Source organism: Antechinus flavipes, chromosome 2 (genome assembly GCF_016432865.1).
Source record: "Antechinus flavipes isolate AdamAnt ecotype Samford, QLD, Australia chromosome 2, AdamAnt_v2, whole genome shotgun sequence".
NCBI lineage: Eukaryota > Metazoa > Chordata > Mammalia > Dasyuromorphia > Dasyuridae > Antechinus > Antechinus flavipes.
This window is the reverse complement of record NC_067399.1, coordinates 432,838,754-432,855,223: the sequence shown is the minus strand read 5'-3', so window position 1 is coordinate 432,855,223 and position 16,470 is coordinate 432,838,754. Positions and strand designations below refer to the sequence as shown.

Sequence of the window (16,470 nt, the reverse complement as noted above, 5' to 3'; positions counted from 1 at the left end):
TTGGGATTTAATGACTCAAAATCCAGTGCATTTTCCACTATAACCATCTTTCAGGCTGGCATCCAGACATTACAAGATGTCAGAGTTGGAACTAAATGAAACAGGGTAAGACTCCTAAAATTTACTTAGTAAAAAAAAAAAAAATTCTAGCAATTTTTACTGAACAGAGTAAGCCTAGAAGGGAAAATTCTCATTTTCTCCATCATTGAAAATGTACTTTCAATAGACCATAATCAATTAGGGGGCAAAAGAGATAATCATAGAATATAGAATGTAAAAGCTAGAGAGAAACCAAGAAAATAAAACAAAGAAGGTCAGATTTGGAAGGCACTTTGTGAAATAGAACAGAGAATATTTGACTCATCAGGACTGTTAGAATACTATAGAATGTCAGAGGTGGAAGGTCTTTATAAGATGAAATCTAGAACAGATTCAGAAGGGAAATAAAGGATAAATTATCTTATATTGCTGTTGAATCATTTTAGTTCTGATTCTTTGTTACTCCATTTGGAGTTTTCTTGGCAAAGATACTGAGCTTGTGGTTTGTCTTTTATTCTCACTTATTTAACAGATTATGAACTGTGGCAAACAGGATTAAGTGATTTATCCAGTGTCACACAACTAGCAAGTAGCTGAAGCTACATTTAAACTCAGGTCCTCTTGACTCCAGGTCTAGTGTTTTATCTACTATTCCATTTAGTGACTTATCACATCATTACAATTTTTTTTATTGAAAATAATCATAAAAATAGTTCTAGCAAAATATTCTTTATTATATGGCATAGCTCCCTGTGAGAGGAGAGGAAAAAATTTGAGGGTAATTTAAGATATATAAAACAGAGAATATCAATATATTTTAAAGAATTAGTTCCAGCATAATTTTATGAACATTTTTTGAACGATATGTTATTTGCAAACATATTATAACTTTAAACAGATTATTTTCTCTACATTCCATCAAGTGATCCAGTGATCTAGTTGTTACCCTTATTCTTTGTCATGGTCTCAAAATAATAACGAAAATATAAAAGACTAATCCTCTGTTCCTCTTTCTCCCCAGCTGTTTTCTTACATCATCCTAGCTATTGGTAATCACACTCAACCACAATTCTTTTTTGCTCTTTTTTTTTTTTTTTGCAAAGATAGAGTTTTAAACCTTCAATAAGGAGTGTCATGACCTCAGAAAAAGACATGGCATGGAATGGAAGTAGACACGATTTACTTGTCTCCTGGAGCCTGGAGATCCAAACACTTATGGTAAGGTGAAGGGAGCTAAGGGAACCAACAGACAAGTGGTTTTTAGAGGAGACATTTTATAGATGGGAAGGGAGGAACTCTGAAATAGAGAACAGGGAACTGGTGCATCTGGGGTCTAAAAAGAGAGAGAGAAGGTGTTGGTGAATGGATGATTTCTAGAGGGACAGCTCTATTTTCAACCCTCAGCTAAATAGAAACCTATTGGAAATCTCATGAAAACTTATGACCCATCTTTTTCACCATTCTTATCTGCATCACTATCCTCATTATCCTCACAATCTGTAAACATTTATTGCATATTTAATCTGTGCTATAGAGAAGTCAAAGGAACATAATAAACAGTCCTGCCCCTGAAAGGCTCAGGATCAAGTTTGGAAAAACATAGACTTAAGGCAAACAATTACAATGTATATAGGAAGCTTTTGCTAAATGTCCTAGAAATGAATGGAAGAAATGAGACAATTCTGGGTTCTGGAATGCTATACTCTTGATGTGTGATCTTGGGTAGACTATTTCAATTCTCTGAAACAGAGCTTTCATTCTCTTTTTTTTTTTTTTTTAAAGCATAATTATCCTTTTCCCTTTGCAAAGGTCAAGGGCATGGTGCTTCCCATCTAGAAAATCTGCATAAAATATTTTGTCCTCTTTCTACTAGAAAAGAAGTCTGAATTATTATGATATTAAAAGTTGAAATATGTTTATATCATACAATATTTTATGCATCTCTAAGTTTTTAAACTTTTAATGTGTTATCTGCTGACCTTTACATGTCATCTGTAGCTTTTGCAAAATTCCCACAAATTCCTCTTTAATTTCTTAAGCTGATCTAATATCAAAATCTTTGGGAAAGTTGCAGTATGGAAGGGATCAAATATTGGTATCTTCTATTATTATATGGCATTGTTTTTCCAACATAATTTCTTATTTCCTCCCATATCCAGCTTTTTTTCTATAAAACAAGGAATCACAGATTTTAGAGTTGAAGGAACCCCTTCACAGATCATCTAATATAACCAATCTAGAAAAAGGGGTCTTAACAATATAAACAGCAAGTGGTCCTCCAGTCTTTGCTTAGAGAACCCAAGTGAGGAGGGGTCTCCCCACTTCCTGAGAATGTCCATTTTACTTTTGAATATTCATATTGTTAGGAAGGTTTCCTTATATTAGGACTAAATATCTTGTAGTCTCTTCTACCTCCTAATGCTCTCTAGGGAAAAGCAAATCATGTATTAATTGTCCTCTTCCATGTGATAGCCCTTCAAATATTTAAAGATAGCTATCAGGTCTCATTAAGGTTTTCTCTTCTCTAGAAAAAATTGTCCCCAAGTCCTTCAATTAATTCTCATGTGACATACACTAAAGTCCCTTCAACATCTTAGATGCTGTGTTCACAAATATTTTCTAGACTTCTAAGTCTTAATGATCTATACCATTCTGTACTCTAATTTCTCTAAGAGTCTTTGAGGAAAGATGTTATTTTCATCACTGGCTTCTGAATGCCTCAAATATTTTCTGTACTGCTCTTAGGGGAATAATTATTTTGACAGTTTACATATGTATAGTATTTGATTGCTACAAAGTTTTCCTCCATGCACTTCATTTGTTTCTCACAATAGCTTTTTGAACGAAGTAGTTTAATAGTTATTATCCCTGTTTCACAGATAAGGTAACAGATACAGAGAATTAAAATTTTATGTGACATAAATTTAATCAATGACGAGTCAATGGGTGAACTATGTCAGCCTTGTAGTCATGTTTTTTGAGTCCTTTGCTCTTTCTTCTTGAATGATCACATTAGCTCAAGATAGATTTAAACCATTCTTTCCCTCATATCACTTGGAGTATGGGAAGCAGAGTAAAGCACCCAGAATCCTTATTGGAGGGAGGAAGCAAGTGGGTGAGAATATTGATTGGGAAGGTGATTTGTTGGTATGTAAACGGAATGAGCTGTGTCTGTTACAGGCTCTTCCAATGGAGAACGTGACAATATTGCCTCAGGAGAGCTCCTTAGCACCTCTGGACACAGCTGTTGACTCTGTTCATCCTGTCTGGGCTGCTCTTGATATCCTGTGCATAATCATCTTTGGAATAACATTCATCACGGGTACAGTTGGCAATGCACTTGTCATCTGGGTGGCTGGTTTTTGTATGCCTTGTACTGTCAATACTGTGTGGTTTGTGAACATCGCTGTGGCTGACTTTGCTTTCTGCCTCTCTCTGCCACTCAACATGACCTTTGTGATTCTGCATAGACACTGGCCATTTGGTCGGGTTCTCTGCAAACTCCATGGTGCTATGAATAATCTCAACTTCTTCGCCAGTGTCTTCCTAGTGTCCCTCTATTCGGTGGACCGCTGTGTCACTGTATATTGTCCCCTTTGGGCCAGAAAACACCGAAGGCCACATTTGGCAGCCTTTGGGGCTTTGGGAGCCTGGATTATGGCCCTTGCCTTCTGTGGTTCCTCATTAGTGATCAAGGACACAATCACATACCAAGGTATCACCTACTGCTACAATAACTATGATATCTGGAATGAAACCCATAAGAACTACAGCCTGTGGCAGCAGATCGCCATCCCTCGGTATTATACTCTTATCATCATCCGTTCAGTATGTGGCTTTGTGGGACCGGCAGTTATAATTGGAGTCTCTTATAGCCTGATAAGTGCCAAGCTTTGGAAGAATAAGCTTGCATCGTCTAGCCGGCCCTATCGGGTCCTCATGGCTGTGGTTGTTGCTTTCTTCCTCTGCTGGCTACCTTTCCATGTGCTACAGTGGGCAGAATTCATTTCCTCTTTGAAGGACTATAAGGCCCTCTACAACATTATCCAACGGTTGGGCTCATTATCCACCTCTTTGGCCTTCTTGAATAGCTGCCTCAATCCAGTGCTTTATGTTTTCATTGGGCATGATTATCGTGAGCAGTTGCTCCACTCTCTGCCAGCTGCCCTGGAACGAGCCTTTGCTGAGGAGCCACGGACAAAGGACATTGCTTCTGAAGGTCACAAGATTATAAGATATCAACAAAAACTGTTTCCACTTGCAGCTAAATTTTCAAAGTAATAGGATTGCTATCAAAATGATTTGTAGCATGCAGCTCATGACTTTTAAGACTCATTTTACACTGATCGGAGCACTCTGTACCCTAGAGTAAATTTCCCCTCTCTCTCTAAGTTGACTCATCTGCAAAAATAGGGGGTTAAATTAGATAGTTTCTAAGGCGCTTTTCATTTTTATACTCCATGGTATATTAAGCATATTAAGCTTATAAGCACATTAAGGGGAGGATCATAGGATCATAAATGTATAGCAGCAAGGGGCTTTAGAGATCCTTAAAAGTCCAAAGATGTTTAATTTTAGGTCATAGACCCTTAAATCTTCCATGATTTAAGGCTGTCTGTGAGCCTGGATGGAGAAAAATGTTTCTTTATTTTAATCTAATTGATTTATTTTGTAATCCTATGCATTTTGTTTTAGTATTTAAGGACTTTATTATGTGAAAGGGTTCATAAGTTTCATCAGAACCTTTGGTCAACTTTTTCATTTTAAAATGTATGATATTTAGTGAATAAGAAGTTGAAAGTTGCTGATTTACATGAAAGTGATTTTCTCCTCAACTAAGTGCCCAACTCACTTGGGTGGAAGTGGCAAAGGTTAGTTTCAAACCAGGACTCTGGATTCTCCAATCAATGCTCTTTCCATTCTACCCAACTTGGAAATGGATATATATGGTAAAACCAGATAGTTTAAGTTTAGTGGTACAAAGTACTGGATATATCAGATTAGGGTAGGACCATTGTGTGCTGGGGTACTCAGAATTTTGTCCTAATGAATGATGGAAAATTTGATTTGGTCCTGAAGAATGGATAGAAACTGGAGAGGTGAAGGATGGAGGAGACAATAATATAAAAGTCATTTTGATAAAATATTTTAATGGAGGCATAGAGGACATACTTAAAAATTTAAGAAAAAGCACAAACTTGCAAAGGATATCAAATATATTAGGTGATAAGATCAGAATCCATAAATATTTCTACAGAGATATCTAATGAGATATAAGAGGAGACCTTGAGAGATAAATTTGTTGAAGCAATTGAAGTTAAATGACTTGCTCAGGATCACACAGCTAGGAAGTGTAAAGTATCTGAAACAGATTTAAACTCAGGTCCTCCTGACTTCAGGGCTAGTGCTCTATCCACTGTACCACTTAGTAGCCCTGAGATAATGTTCTTTTGGAAAAAAAAATTGGAATTTTTAGTGAACTGCAAACTCAAGATGATTCAACTGGGTAATATGGCAATTAAAAAATAATCAATATAAGATGATGAAAAGGGAGAGAATAATTGCTTGTTAAATTTTACAAAATAAAATAAAAATTATATTCACAAAGCTTATGTAATTTTAGTTTATATTAAAAGAAAGAGAGATTGTACCTAGAATAAAAGATAGTAGTCCTGTTCTATTCTGCTCTTCATGTAGGATATTTGTCACTGACTTCATTGACTACTTGCATGGTAGGATATTCTCATTCCTTCATTCCTTGAGATTTGCTTTTCTACTTAAGTCCTGCTTTTCAGTGAAAAGATTACCCCAGTTCCTACTTCTACTATTTTTTCACAATAATAACACTATATATCATATGATCTAGTTCCTCCACTCTGAAGATTATGTGCACAAAGATTTCTTTTGGTTCTGCCTTGCATGTGGAAACACTCATCTTATTTGGTGTTTGTTAATCTCAAAAAATAAAAAAAAGTAAAAAAAAAAATCTAAGTATTTATTTAAATAATAATATCGTGTATAAGTTCATCTCAGGATGTAATGGGCTGAAGCTCTTGAGTCATTGCACTGAGGTCCCAAGCACGTGAGGCTAAATAGCAATTGGACAATACTCTATTAATATATGCTTGGAGAAAGAATGGCCCCGCCCACTCTCTCTGCAAGTTTTGATGTGCTGTATAGGAGATGATGTAGAGACGATTTGGTGGGTGTAGTGAGAGAGGCAGAGGCACTGCTGGCTGGATTCCTTTCGTGATTGCTCTCACTTCATATTGCCATTCCCCTTCACCTCCACAAAGAAAAAGATCAAGCATTTTCCCTTATTCTGATTCTGGCTGATTCTAATATACTCTGGATGCTAAACGCAGTCATCATATCAGGAGATCAAAAATATGCATTTAAGCTGGGAGAAGATATATTAGAACTCATGCCTAGTTAATTCATGTTTGGAATGAACATTGACTACACATACACAGACACATACACACTATATGTGGATTTTATATATATAATGTATATATATATATATATATATATGTGTGTGTGTGTGTGTGTGTGTGTGTGTGTATACATGGACATACTATGTTTATCTGTCATATATATGTTTTAGGTACAGCCTAAATTAAGGGGCAAATTATAATCCAGTTTACTAACCATTAAATCATTTATGAGTTGTGACCCCTGACGTAACTGTAAGAAAAGTATCTGTATGTACAAAATCTGATTCTTTTATTTTTCTCAGTCCAAGCACAGGTTATATGTATAGGAGAGATACAATAAATGTCCTTTGAATTGAATAACTTTCTTTTTCAATTTCTAAATCCTTGGCAAGAGCACTCTTCTGTAAACTACAACCATGAATGATATAATATTTTGGGCAAATTCCAAGCATGGTGATAGAAAGAAAGAAGATGCAGGACCAAACATTGTTAGTGCCACATAATATTCTAGACTCAGCACTTTTCTGCCACACACTGAAGGATTTAGAGCTACAAGGAACAATGATGCTTAACATCTCATCCAACTAGCTCATTTTATGGGTCAAGGCATTTTGGGCTAGAGAGGAAACATGACTTTGCTAAGGTTACTTGAGAAGTGACTGGGATTCAAATTCAAGGCTTCTGACATCCAGATTAGGACCTTTCTACTGCATTATACTTTCATCTTGATCTACTCGAGGTAGACCTGGGCAAGAAGATGACACATTCCCTACTTTCAAAGACTTTATAATCTTTCATATATTTTTATACATATATTAGATGTGTGAAGAAAACTCTTGAGGTAGACCTGGGCAAAAAAGATGACAGTCCCTCTTTCAAAAACTTTATAATCTATCATATATATTTAAATACATATTAGATGTATTTTATCCAAATAACATTTTCCTGGACATGAACAATAGCATATTATAAAGAGAAGTACCTTAGTTGAATTGAATGTCAAAGAGATCTCAATTTTGAAGTGATACCTATATTTGATGTTGGCCTATGTCTATCCCAATATAGTATAATTTAATTTAATTCTCTGTATTCTCTAGGAAAGCTTCTGAATACAAACCTCATCCTGGTAGCACTGAGTGGCAGGTGTTTTGCATATGACTAAACCATAACATCTCTAGAGACCCAAAAATCTATTCTCCCCAGAACCAATCCCCACAAAGGGAATTAGAAATAATCAGGGTAGAAGAAATAGATCTTATTGGTTGTTTATTTTCTGAAGGAGATTTAAAATGTAGAACAAAAGACTTGGAGGCATATGCATAGGGAATATGGGAAACAAAACCAAAATCAGGGGTCCTCAAACTTTTTAAATAGAGGGCCAGTTCACTGTCCCTAGACTGTTGGAAGGCCGGACTATAGTGAAAACAAAAACTTTGTTTTGTGGGCCTTTAAATAAAGAAACTTCATAGCCCTGGGTGAGGGGGATAATTGTCTTCAGCTGCTGCATCTGGCCCACAGGCCGTAGTTTGAGGACCTCTGACTGATTCCCTAGAACCTTCGGTGTTATGCTCTTTAGGAAGAGGGTAGTAGGAACCCATGGTTTTTCAGGAATCATATTAAGGAACTTATAATAATAAAGAATCAACATGCTTTTCCTCCCTCTCTGGTGAGTCTTTTTTCTCACTAGGGTCTTAATGTTCTTCTCCTCATCATGAATTCTTTGTTTTGACTACCCTTGAAAAGCACCTCAACTTGAGGTATTGCCAACACAATATCCTAATAGTTCAAATCAATGCATCTCTTGCATAGGTTTTACACAGCCCCCTAAAAATTTGTAGTGCTTTCTTATGGTTTGAATTCCTCAAGAAGATAAACATATTGTGAAAATGCTTACAAAATAACTTCCTCCTTCTCTATCAGATCTGCACTGTTCAAATAACTCACAGTAAGAATTGGGGGCAATTCACAGTTTGTGTGCCTCCTTACATTTTGACATTTGTTTTTAGTATAGGGATTCTGTTGGTCTTATTCTTCTCTCCTTGAGAGATACACTAATTAGGAATTCCCCTTTCTCTAGAAGGCCTTCTCTCTGAATATTGAATTTGGGGTTAATTGTGAAGCAGTATTCAAGATTAATTTTGCCTACGAAAACTTTTTTTCTCTGCATAGAAGGTATTGAATCATGCTGCCTAGTTCATTCCATCTCTTTGAATTAGTAGGTAGAGGTTAGGGAATTACATTTTCTGTGAACTCTTTTTGTGGGCAACATCTACCTGTATCCATGCTTCTGCCTCAAGGCAGTCATTAGTATTCTTTACTGTTTGGAGGCAAGTAAGAAATATCTCTCTTCAGAAGGAAGAGAGAAGAAAGAAAAAAAAGCTAAAAGAAGTATGTCTGGATTTGTCAGTTTGCTTGCAAAAGTAAAAAAGTAAGTAAAAAGTAAAAAAAAAAAAAAAAAAAAAAAAGTAAAAAAGGCTTTTACAAGCCCTCCCAAAGGATGGTTCTTATCATAAAGTCTATCCTCCCAGAAGTTTGAGCTGATTCTTAGATGAAATCATAGATTTAGAGCTAAAATGAAACTTTTAGGTCATTTATCTATCTTATGTATAAAATAAACTGGGTCCAAGAGAGATGAAGTGATTTTCACAGAATCATACATATATTTGGCAGAAGAGCTAGGATTTGAACTTGGATCCTTTATCTACAAGTTTAGCTCTTTCTACTATGCCATATTATCTTGGGAGTAGCCCCTGTCACTGGCTTTTAATCAGGAATTGTTTGTGTTTTCTAAACAAGTTGCTACTATAACTTGTAAGGGAAGTCAAACAATGGTTGATTGCTCTATAAGTTTAGCAACTTGATTGGGAAAACTCTTCCCCCTAGATGCCTCATATACTTCCCCTGATTAAATATTTACTATTTCAGTAAACCAAACTAAACTTCCTTTGGTCATTTTGGTCCAAATTCACCTCATTTTGAGAACTTAGTGAATTTTCAGCAGTTGTTTTCTTTTTGATTGATCTCTCTAATACTTTGATGGGACAGGCAGGTGATTCAGTGGATAGAATGTCAGTTCTGGAGTCAGGAAGATCTGAGTTCATATAAGTATAATCAAACTCTCATATTACTCATGCCTTAAAAATTTATGTCTCATTCTACAGATTAGTTTATCAACTCTCTGTCAGGAAGCAGATGGTATTTTTTATTATTATTTGGTCTTCTGGGATTGGGATTGTTCATTATATTGATTAAAATTCTTAAATTAAATTCACCCTTCAATTTTAGACAGAACAACTAATTCCAAATCATCAAATCTGTATGAACTGTGCTCCTCTAGACCATATGTAGGAATTTCCCAAATGGAATTTGTCTGGAAGTCAATGCCTCAGTGAAAAGGACATATATATAGATGAACAATCCAGATTAACCCTATGAGAGTGTGATTAGTCTAGTTCCTTTTCCCTCTCTTTCCCCCTCCCCCCCCCCCACATCTAAGATAAGCTTCTAGGATATAAACTTTGGCCCCAGAATTCCTTAGACTATAAGATCTCATTATTAGGAAATTTTTTTTCACATTAAACAAAGTCTTAATGACCTCTGTCATCTTCATTCTCTGCTTTTAGTTCTGTGTTCCAGGAGTTTAAATCTGGTTTCAGATCCGTACTACTTCTGTGACCTTCAGAAAGTCATTTGACTCATATTTGCTTTAGTCTCCTCAATAATATAATGGGGATAGTAATAATAATAATACTTTGCCTCTGGGGTAGATGTGAGGATCAAATAAGCCAATATTTCTAAAGTGCTTAGAACAGTCCCTGACACATAGTAGGTACTATGTAGATGCTAGCTATTATTCTTATTATTGACAAGTAGAACATATCTCACGTTTATATAAAAGACTTTCAAATAGTTGCACTAACAATCATATTCTCGTTCTCTTTTTTTCCCCAAGGCAATTGGGGTTAAGTGACTTGTCCAGGGTCACAGAGCTAACATGTATTAAATTTCTGAGGTTGGATTTGAACTCAGGTCCTTCTGACTTCAGGTCCATTGTACCATCTAGCTACCCCAAGTTTATTCTCTTAAGTCTTTTCTTCTCCAAGCTCAATATGTTTATTTCTTTTAAATGATCCTCCTATGGTTTTGTTTCTAATCCTCTCAGCATCTTGGTTGTTCTCCTAGGGAATGCTCCAGCTTAAATCGGAGTGGCAGAAGGGAACAAAGCTGGATTCCAAGAGCAGATTCTTAGAGAGATATTAAAAAAACAGTGTTGACAACAGTAATGATCTAAATTTCCCTTTCTGTAGACTTTTCTTTGCAAATGCTTTTACAATAACATTTTGTCCTATATAGTACTCTTATATCATTTCCATTATACAGATGGAGAAATGGAAAGTGACTTCTTAGAGGTCAAATAAATTATCAGAAGCAGAGTTGGGACTGAAACTCCATTCATCTGAGTACAACACATCGCTTTTTCCACTAGACAGTTCCTACTAAACCTATTTATGTAAATAAGTAGATCAATGATGATAATATTAATAATTCTCAAAATACAGAATATCTGTCACTTGACTCCCTCTGTATACTGTATTTTTATACATAAGGAGGAAGTGCAAAGAGAATTGGTTCTATAATCAGGGGATGTGAGTTCCAATCCTGCCTTTCCTCCCTACTATTAGGTGATTTGGGCAAATCACTTATCTTATTTCAATTTCATAAAGTACTCCTTACAATAACCCCATGGAGGAGGCCTTATAAGTACTATCATCTCCATTTCATGTATAAAAAACTGAGGTTTAGAGAGATTATCTTAATGATGAGCTAATGAGCTATCTGCTAAGGGTTTCAAAGAATGGGTAAAATTTCTAAAGTCAGATTGTTGAGGGCCACAAATTAATAGCTGGTGGACTTGTTTGGAAATCTTGTGTTCTAAATCCTCAGTGTGACAACCATCATCAGTTTCTACAGACTGTTCTCCAAATAATTATTTCTGTCAAATCTTAAAATCTTTTATCCTCCTGCCTTTCTCTGAAGTGCTCTAAATAAGGTTGACTCAGGAAATGACACAAGAATCCTCTCAGTATTTTTCCATCTAGTCTTCCTTTAAGATGTAAAACCATTTTCCATGAATACTTTAGGAATAATTTAGGAATTAGGAATAAGGACTGTTTTAGAAGTGGGACAGTGACTTGAATGCTATTTATTGTTGGTTTACTTTTGACCTCAGAGTGCAGGAAATTGAAACTGGGTTGGATATGCTGAATGAAGCTGTCTCTTCAGTGGGGAAAAAACCATAGATTTGTTGCTGATCTCTACTTAATGCCATCCATGTATCTTTCAACAAATAGCTCTAGACTTGTAAATTTCTAACAAGAATCACTTATAGCTCATTATAATTCTAATCTGATCCATCTCCCTGACTAATACAGGAAAGAATAAGTAGTGAAGGAAGAATGGGAAGATTCTAGGAGTAGAGATCAGAAAGCAAAGACTTGACTGGAAAGTCAAAAGGTCAAGATCTTTTAGTAGCTAAACCAGAAAGATAAAAGAATAGAGTGGATAAAGGTGAAGAATGGGAGACAAACTTGGAAAGAGAAATTGGTCAATTAATGCTTAGCAATTAATATATATAATTATATGATAAAATAACTAGTATACATAAATACCAGATACAAACAATTAATACATATAAATATAAGATATAATTAGTATATATCAACACAAGATACACAGAATTAATATACATAAATACAAGATACACATCAAACTTGAAATCTGTACAACAAAATATCTGGGTACAAAAGACAAAGTGGGAAAGGGAGAGGAGGCTCCTAATTCTGCTTTTTCTTATGATTTGTAATCATACTCTGTCTTCATGGGAATCATTTATAGATTCCAATATTAGAGCTGTGGAGAAGCTTACAGATCATTTAGTCCAAATTCTTCATTTTATAGATGGGTAAATGAGACCTAGAATATGACTAGATACTAGAATGTATTATCTAAGAATAGGTAGAATCATTAGGAAAAACCAAAGGTTGACACTGTTTCTCTTGGTTATCAGCCTGGGGATTTTTGTAATTTATCAAATTTCTCCTCTCTCTGTTCAATAGAACTTAGCTTCTTAACCTGTGATTTGCAAACCCATGGAATCTCACCTGAAAATTGCCACAGAAGACTTCTTTGCAGAAATTCTTTATAATCTGGATTAGACAGATGGCTCAAATTTGAAGGAAGAGCAACCTTTGGACAATTTTGTCAGGACAAGATTTAGGGCAAGGCCTGGATAAGAAATATCTGTCTAATGCTAATGAGAAAAGTATTCAGAATTTTTCTTGATGCTGTTTTTTTTTTTTTTTTTTTTAGCAAAAATCTTGCCTCATAAATATTACATGATTAATCAACAAAGTCTCTCATTTGGGGAATAATTATATCCATTAATAAATCATCATTTTAGAAAAAAACCAAAGATGAGAACATCATCATCTTTGGGAATCCTAATCCTTTCATTTGCTTATAAAAGTTATTTATATAGATTTTACTGTTGAAAATTAGATAATGGTAATAACTTTTTATTACCATTTTTTTCATTCATTTCTTAACTCTCCAGAAATTTTTTAAGGAACAGAAAACTCTGATTTCCTGCTTCTTTATTACCCTTCCTCTAGCCAGGATAAATTGGACTTTTAGAAGTTCTCTCTTATTCTATTTACAACTTCCTTTTCCAACTCACTCTTTTGTTGAAAAGGCAGCTGCAGAGTGTAATAGGCCTTCTATGACATTTCTCTATTCTTTACCTTCTCCTAAGAACCAAAGAGCAAATCTTAGAAAAAGCTAGTACAAGCATGAGTATACAATCAGTGCCTATAACTACAAATTGATTATAAATGTAGAGTTCTTTAGTTCAGACAAAAATGTCTACTCTGATGGGAAGCAATGACTACTTCTCTCAATTGGTTTAATAAAACCAATTGAACATAGGAATAAGGCTAATTTGATCTTTACTTTCTGATATGAATATTTTCTCTAGTTGTTCCTCCTTTATTCTCTATCTGTTCTCCTTATCTCATAGCCTCCTTCTGTTGTTGCTTAGAATTATGACAATTTAGAACCATCATTAAAAAGCATCTAATCTGTGCCCTTTCCTCCATGAAAAACAATAACAACAACTGGGTTTCAAAGTACTTACAAGTAGACCTCTAAGTAATTAAAACTGGATCTCAAAGTGATTAAACGACTCACCCCAAATCATGCAACTTTAAAAATCAGCACTACAATGGATGTTCTCAGACTCCAGGGGTATGCTAGATCCAGCTCATACTGCCTCTAGAGAACAAAGTGTTAAGTTTTCAATGTGGACATTTATGCTTTGGAAATTGACAAGGGCTACAAACAAGGGGTTAATTTATTGTTTGATTAATTGCACACTTAAGGAAAATGAGGAATAAAATGTTAGTAATGCATATTAACTTGAAAGATTTTTTGGCATGCATTTTTCTGCAGTTGTTAAAATATTATTAGCACATTCCTGCTTGACTCTCATTTTAATATACTTCCGCTTACTTTAATTGACTATTTTTTTCTTTTCCCTCCTTCTTAGCCATGACATAGGGATTAAACATTTAATTTTTAAAATTATATTTTTTCAATAACATTTTCTTTTTTCTGTTAAAGAAAAGAAAACTCCATTGCACTTATAGACATGGGGAGAACTTGGACGTTGGAGAAAAACTTCACTGAAATGTCAAAGATGCTAAGGGAATAGGAGGGAATAGCTGACTAGGATTCAGATATGTACATGTATAACTTTCCTTCCTTATTTATACCTTCTATCTTATCCCACCATTGCCCTAAGCAGGAATTCAGAGATGGCAAAAAGGTAAAAAGCAAACCTGTCTTATATTCTTTTTGTATGAGTGTTTTACTGTAGTTTATATAATATTTATTACCTAATAAACTTTGTAATAACCTTAAGGTGAATCTGGCTATATCTTTGCTCCTTGAATTCTCTGACTGACTAACTCACCAGATCTAGTCCAGGGTTTTCTACTAATACAATGACCTTGCACAAAAGTCATCCTTTCTCTGGGTCTCTGTTTTCACATCACAAAGTAAGAGGATTAGAAAAGCTAATCTATCTGCTATGTTCCAAAGTCCCTTTCAGTTCAGACATTCTGCATTCCACATTTTAAGGTTGTTCCAACTGTAGCGACAAAATAAGATTCATATTTATTTTGGAAATCTAAACCATTTGGTAGCCTAATGTTAGAAAGTCATAACCTCTATATGAGAATATAGCAAAGCAGAGGATTTGATTCAATTGCTATCCTTGCATAAGAAACCATGAAATTTTGTTATAATTAAAAGTGGCTCTCAAAGTTTTATATATATATATATATATATATATATATATATAGTTAATTATATAATTATAATTATACATACATATATGTGTATATATATATATATATATATATTTTTTTTTTTTTTTACATCTCTTCACCTTGTCTCCTGCCCTTGAACAGGGAATGTTTCCTTATTCTGATAACAAATCCTATCATTTATATTCAAAATATTGCCTTTTTCTTCCTTGGCTAATATCCTTCTCTCTCTCTTACTCTTCCCAATCCTTTCCTCCCTTCCCCTCATCCCATTAAATGAATTACTTTTATGACCAAAAATGCAGCAGGGTGCTGCTGATTGATTGTAATCTAACTGTGCCTGAAAGGTTAGAAAAACTAAATATGTAGTCTAGAAAACTGAACCTACTAACAGTAAGAAATCAATATTATATAGCAGACTAATGCATTTGTCTTCATTGGTCTCCCACTGTCTTTAAAGAGGTCAAGAGATTTCTCCAAAGCAGTTCTAACACATTATGTCTTAAGGTTTCCTTGCAGCCCTATAATTTTATGAATTTAAAACTGCCCAAAGGCAATACATCCACATATATGCAACATATGGACACACACACATATAACATGTGCACATATATTCAGACATATTTCAAACATGCTTGCATTCACACATATGGCATGCATGCATGTATGCGTACATATTTGACTTGGATTTTCTGTTTTGCTTAGGTTTAGTGGGCCAGAGCTCACTACTGATCTATGCAGGAGCTTTGTCCTGTTCCATTTCTGATCTAGGACCATCCACCCCAATTTAGGCAACTTGGTGGTGCTCTGATCCCTGAGGTTCACAATACTGGAGCAGGACTTGGTATGAACACCATATAAGATATCCTTCTACAGTCTATAATTTCCAATGTAAAGCAATTCATTAGTAACGAGGATTATAGGTATATCCTGCCATGTCAAGTCAGAATAATGTTGTTTAAATGAATAAAATCTAATTTGGGATTACAAAGGAAACTAATTATATGACAATTATCAAAATATTTTGGAAATTCATGGACCTCAAATTAAGAATCCCTGTTCTAAAGTCAATGGCATAATCAATCATAATCAAATCATCCTTAGCCTGAGGACCATAATTCATATCTTTGTATCCCCTCCTCTTTATTTATCCTTAACCTTCTCCCCCTGGCCCTGAATCTCTGCCTGTAATATAAGATGAATCTTCCTGGTTTCAGGTTCAGCACTCTATTCACTGTTCCACCTAGCTACCTTTGGGATACTATACAGATTTAAATAGAACAGCAACAAAATTCCTTTGAAAAAACAAAAGGTCAACAATATTAAGGACAGCAAGAAAATAAAAGTAGGAAAAAAGGAAAATTACACTGCCGGATCTCAAATTAGATAATAAAACAATAATTGTTAAAATGATATGAACTATCCATAATACATGTATGTATATGTATTAATAGAAAAGTAGATAAGTGGAAAAGATCAGACAAATAAGCTTTGGAGTAAAATGTGATTTTATAAGTCTAGTGTTATACTCTAGGAGGAATAACTATAATAAGAGTTAACATTTGTATAGACTATGTGTTAGATACTATGCTAAGTACTTTATAATGATC

At 34.7% G+C, this 16,470-nt stretch overlaps 1 protein-coding gene across 1 annotated transcript; it reads left to right on the top strand.

Moving 5' to 3' along the window:
• The first annotated feature begins 1,184 nt into the window (after positions 1-1,184).
• LOC127546905 (N-formyl peptide receptor 2-like) lies at positions 1,185-6,025 on the top strand. Its single transcript, XM_051973804.1, has 2 exons — positions 1,185-1,257; positions 3,220-6,025. The coding sequence occupies exons 1-2, from the start codon at positions 1,192-1,194 to the stop codon at positions 4,318-4,320; spliced, it is 1,167 nt and encodes a 388-aa protein (XP_051829764.1). The 5' UTR covers positions 1,185-1,191; the 3' UTR covers positions 4,321-6,025.
• The last annotated feature ends 10,445 nt before the right edge of the window (positions 6,026-16,470 follow it).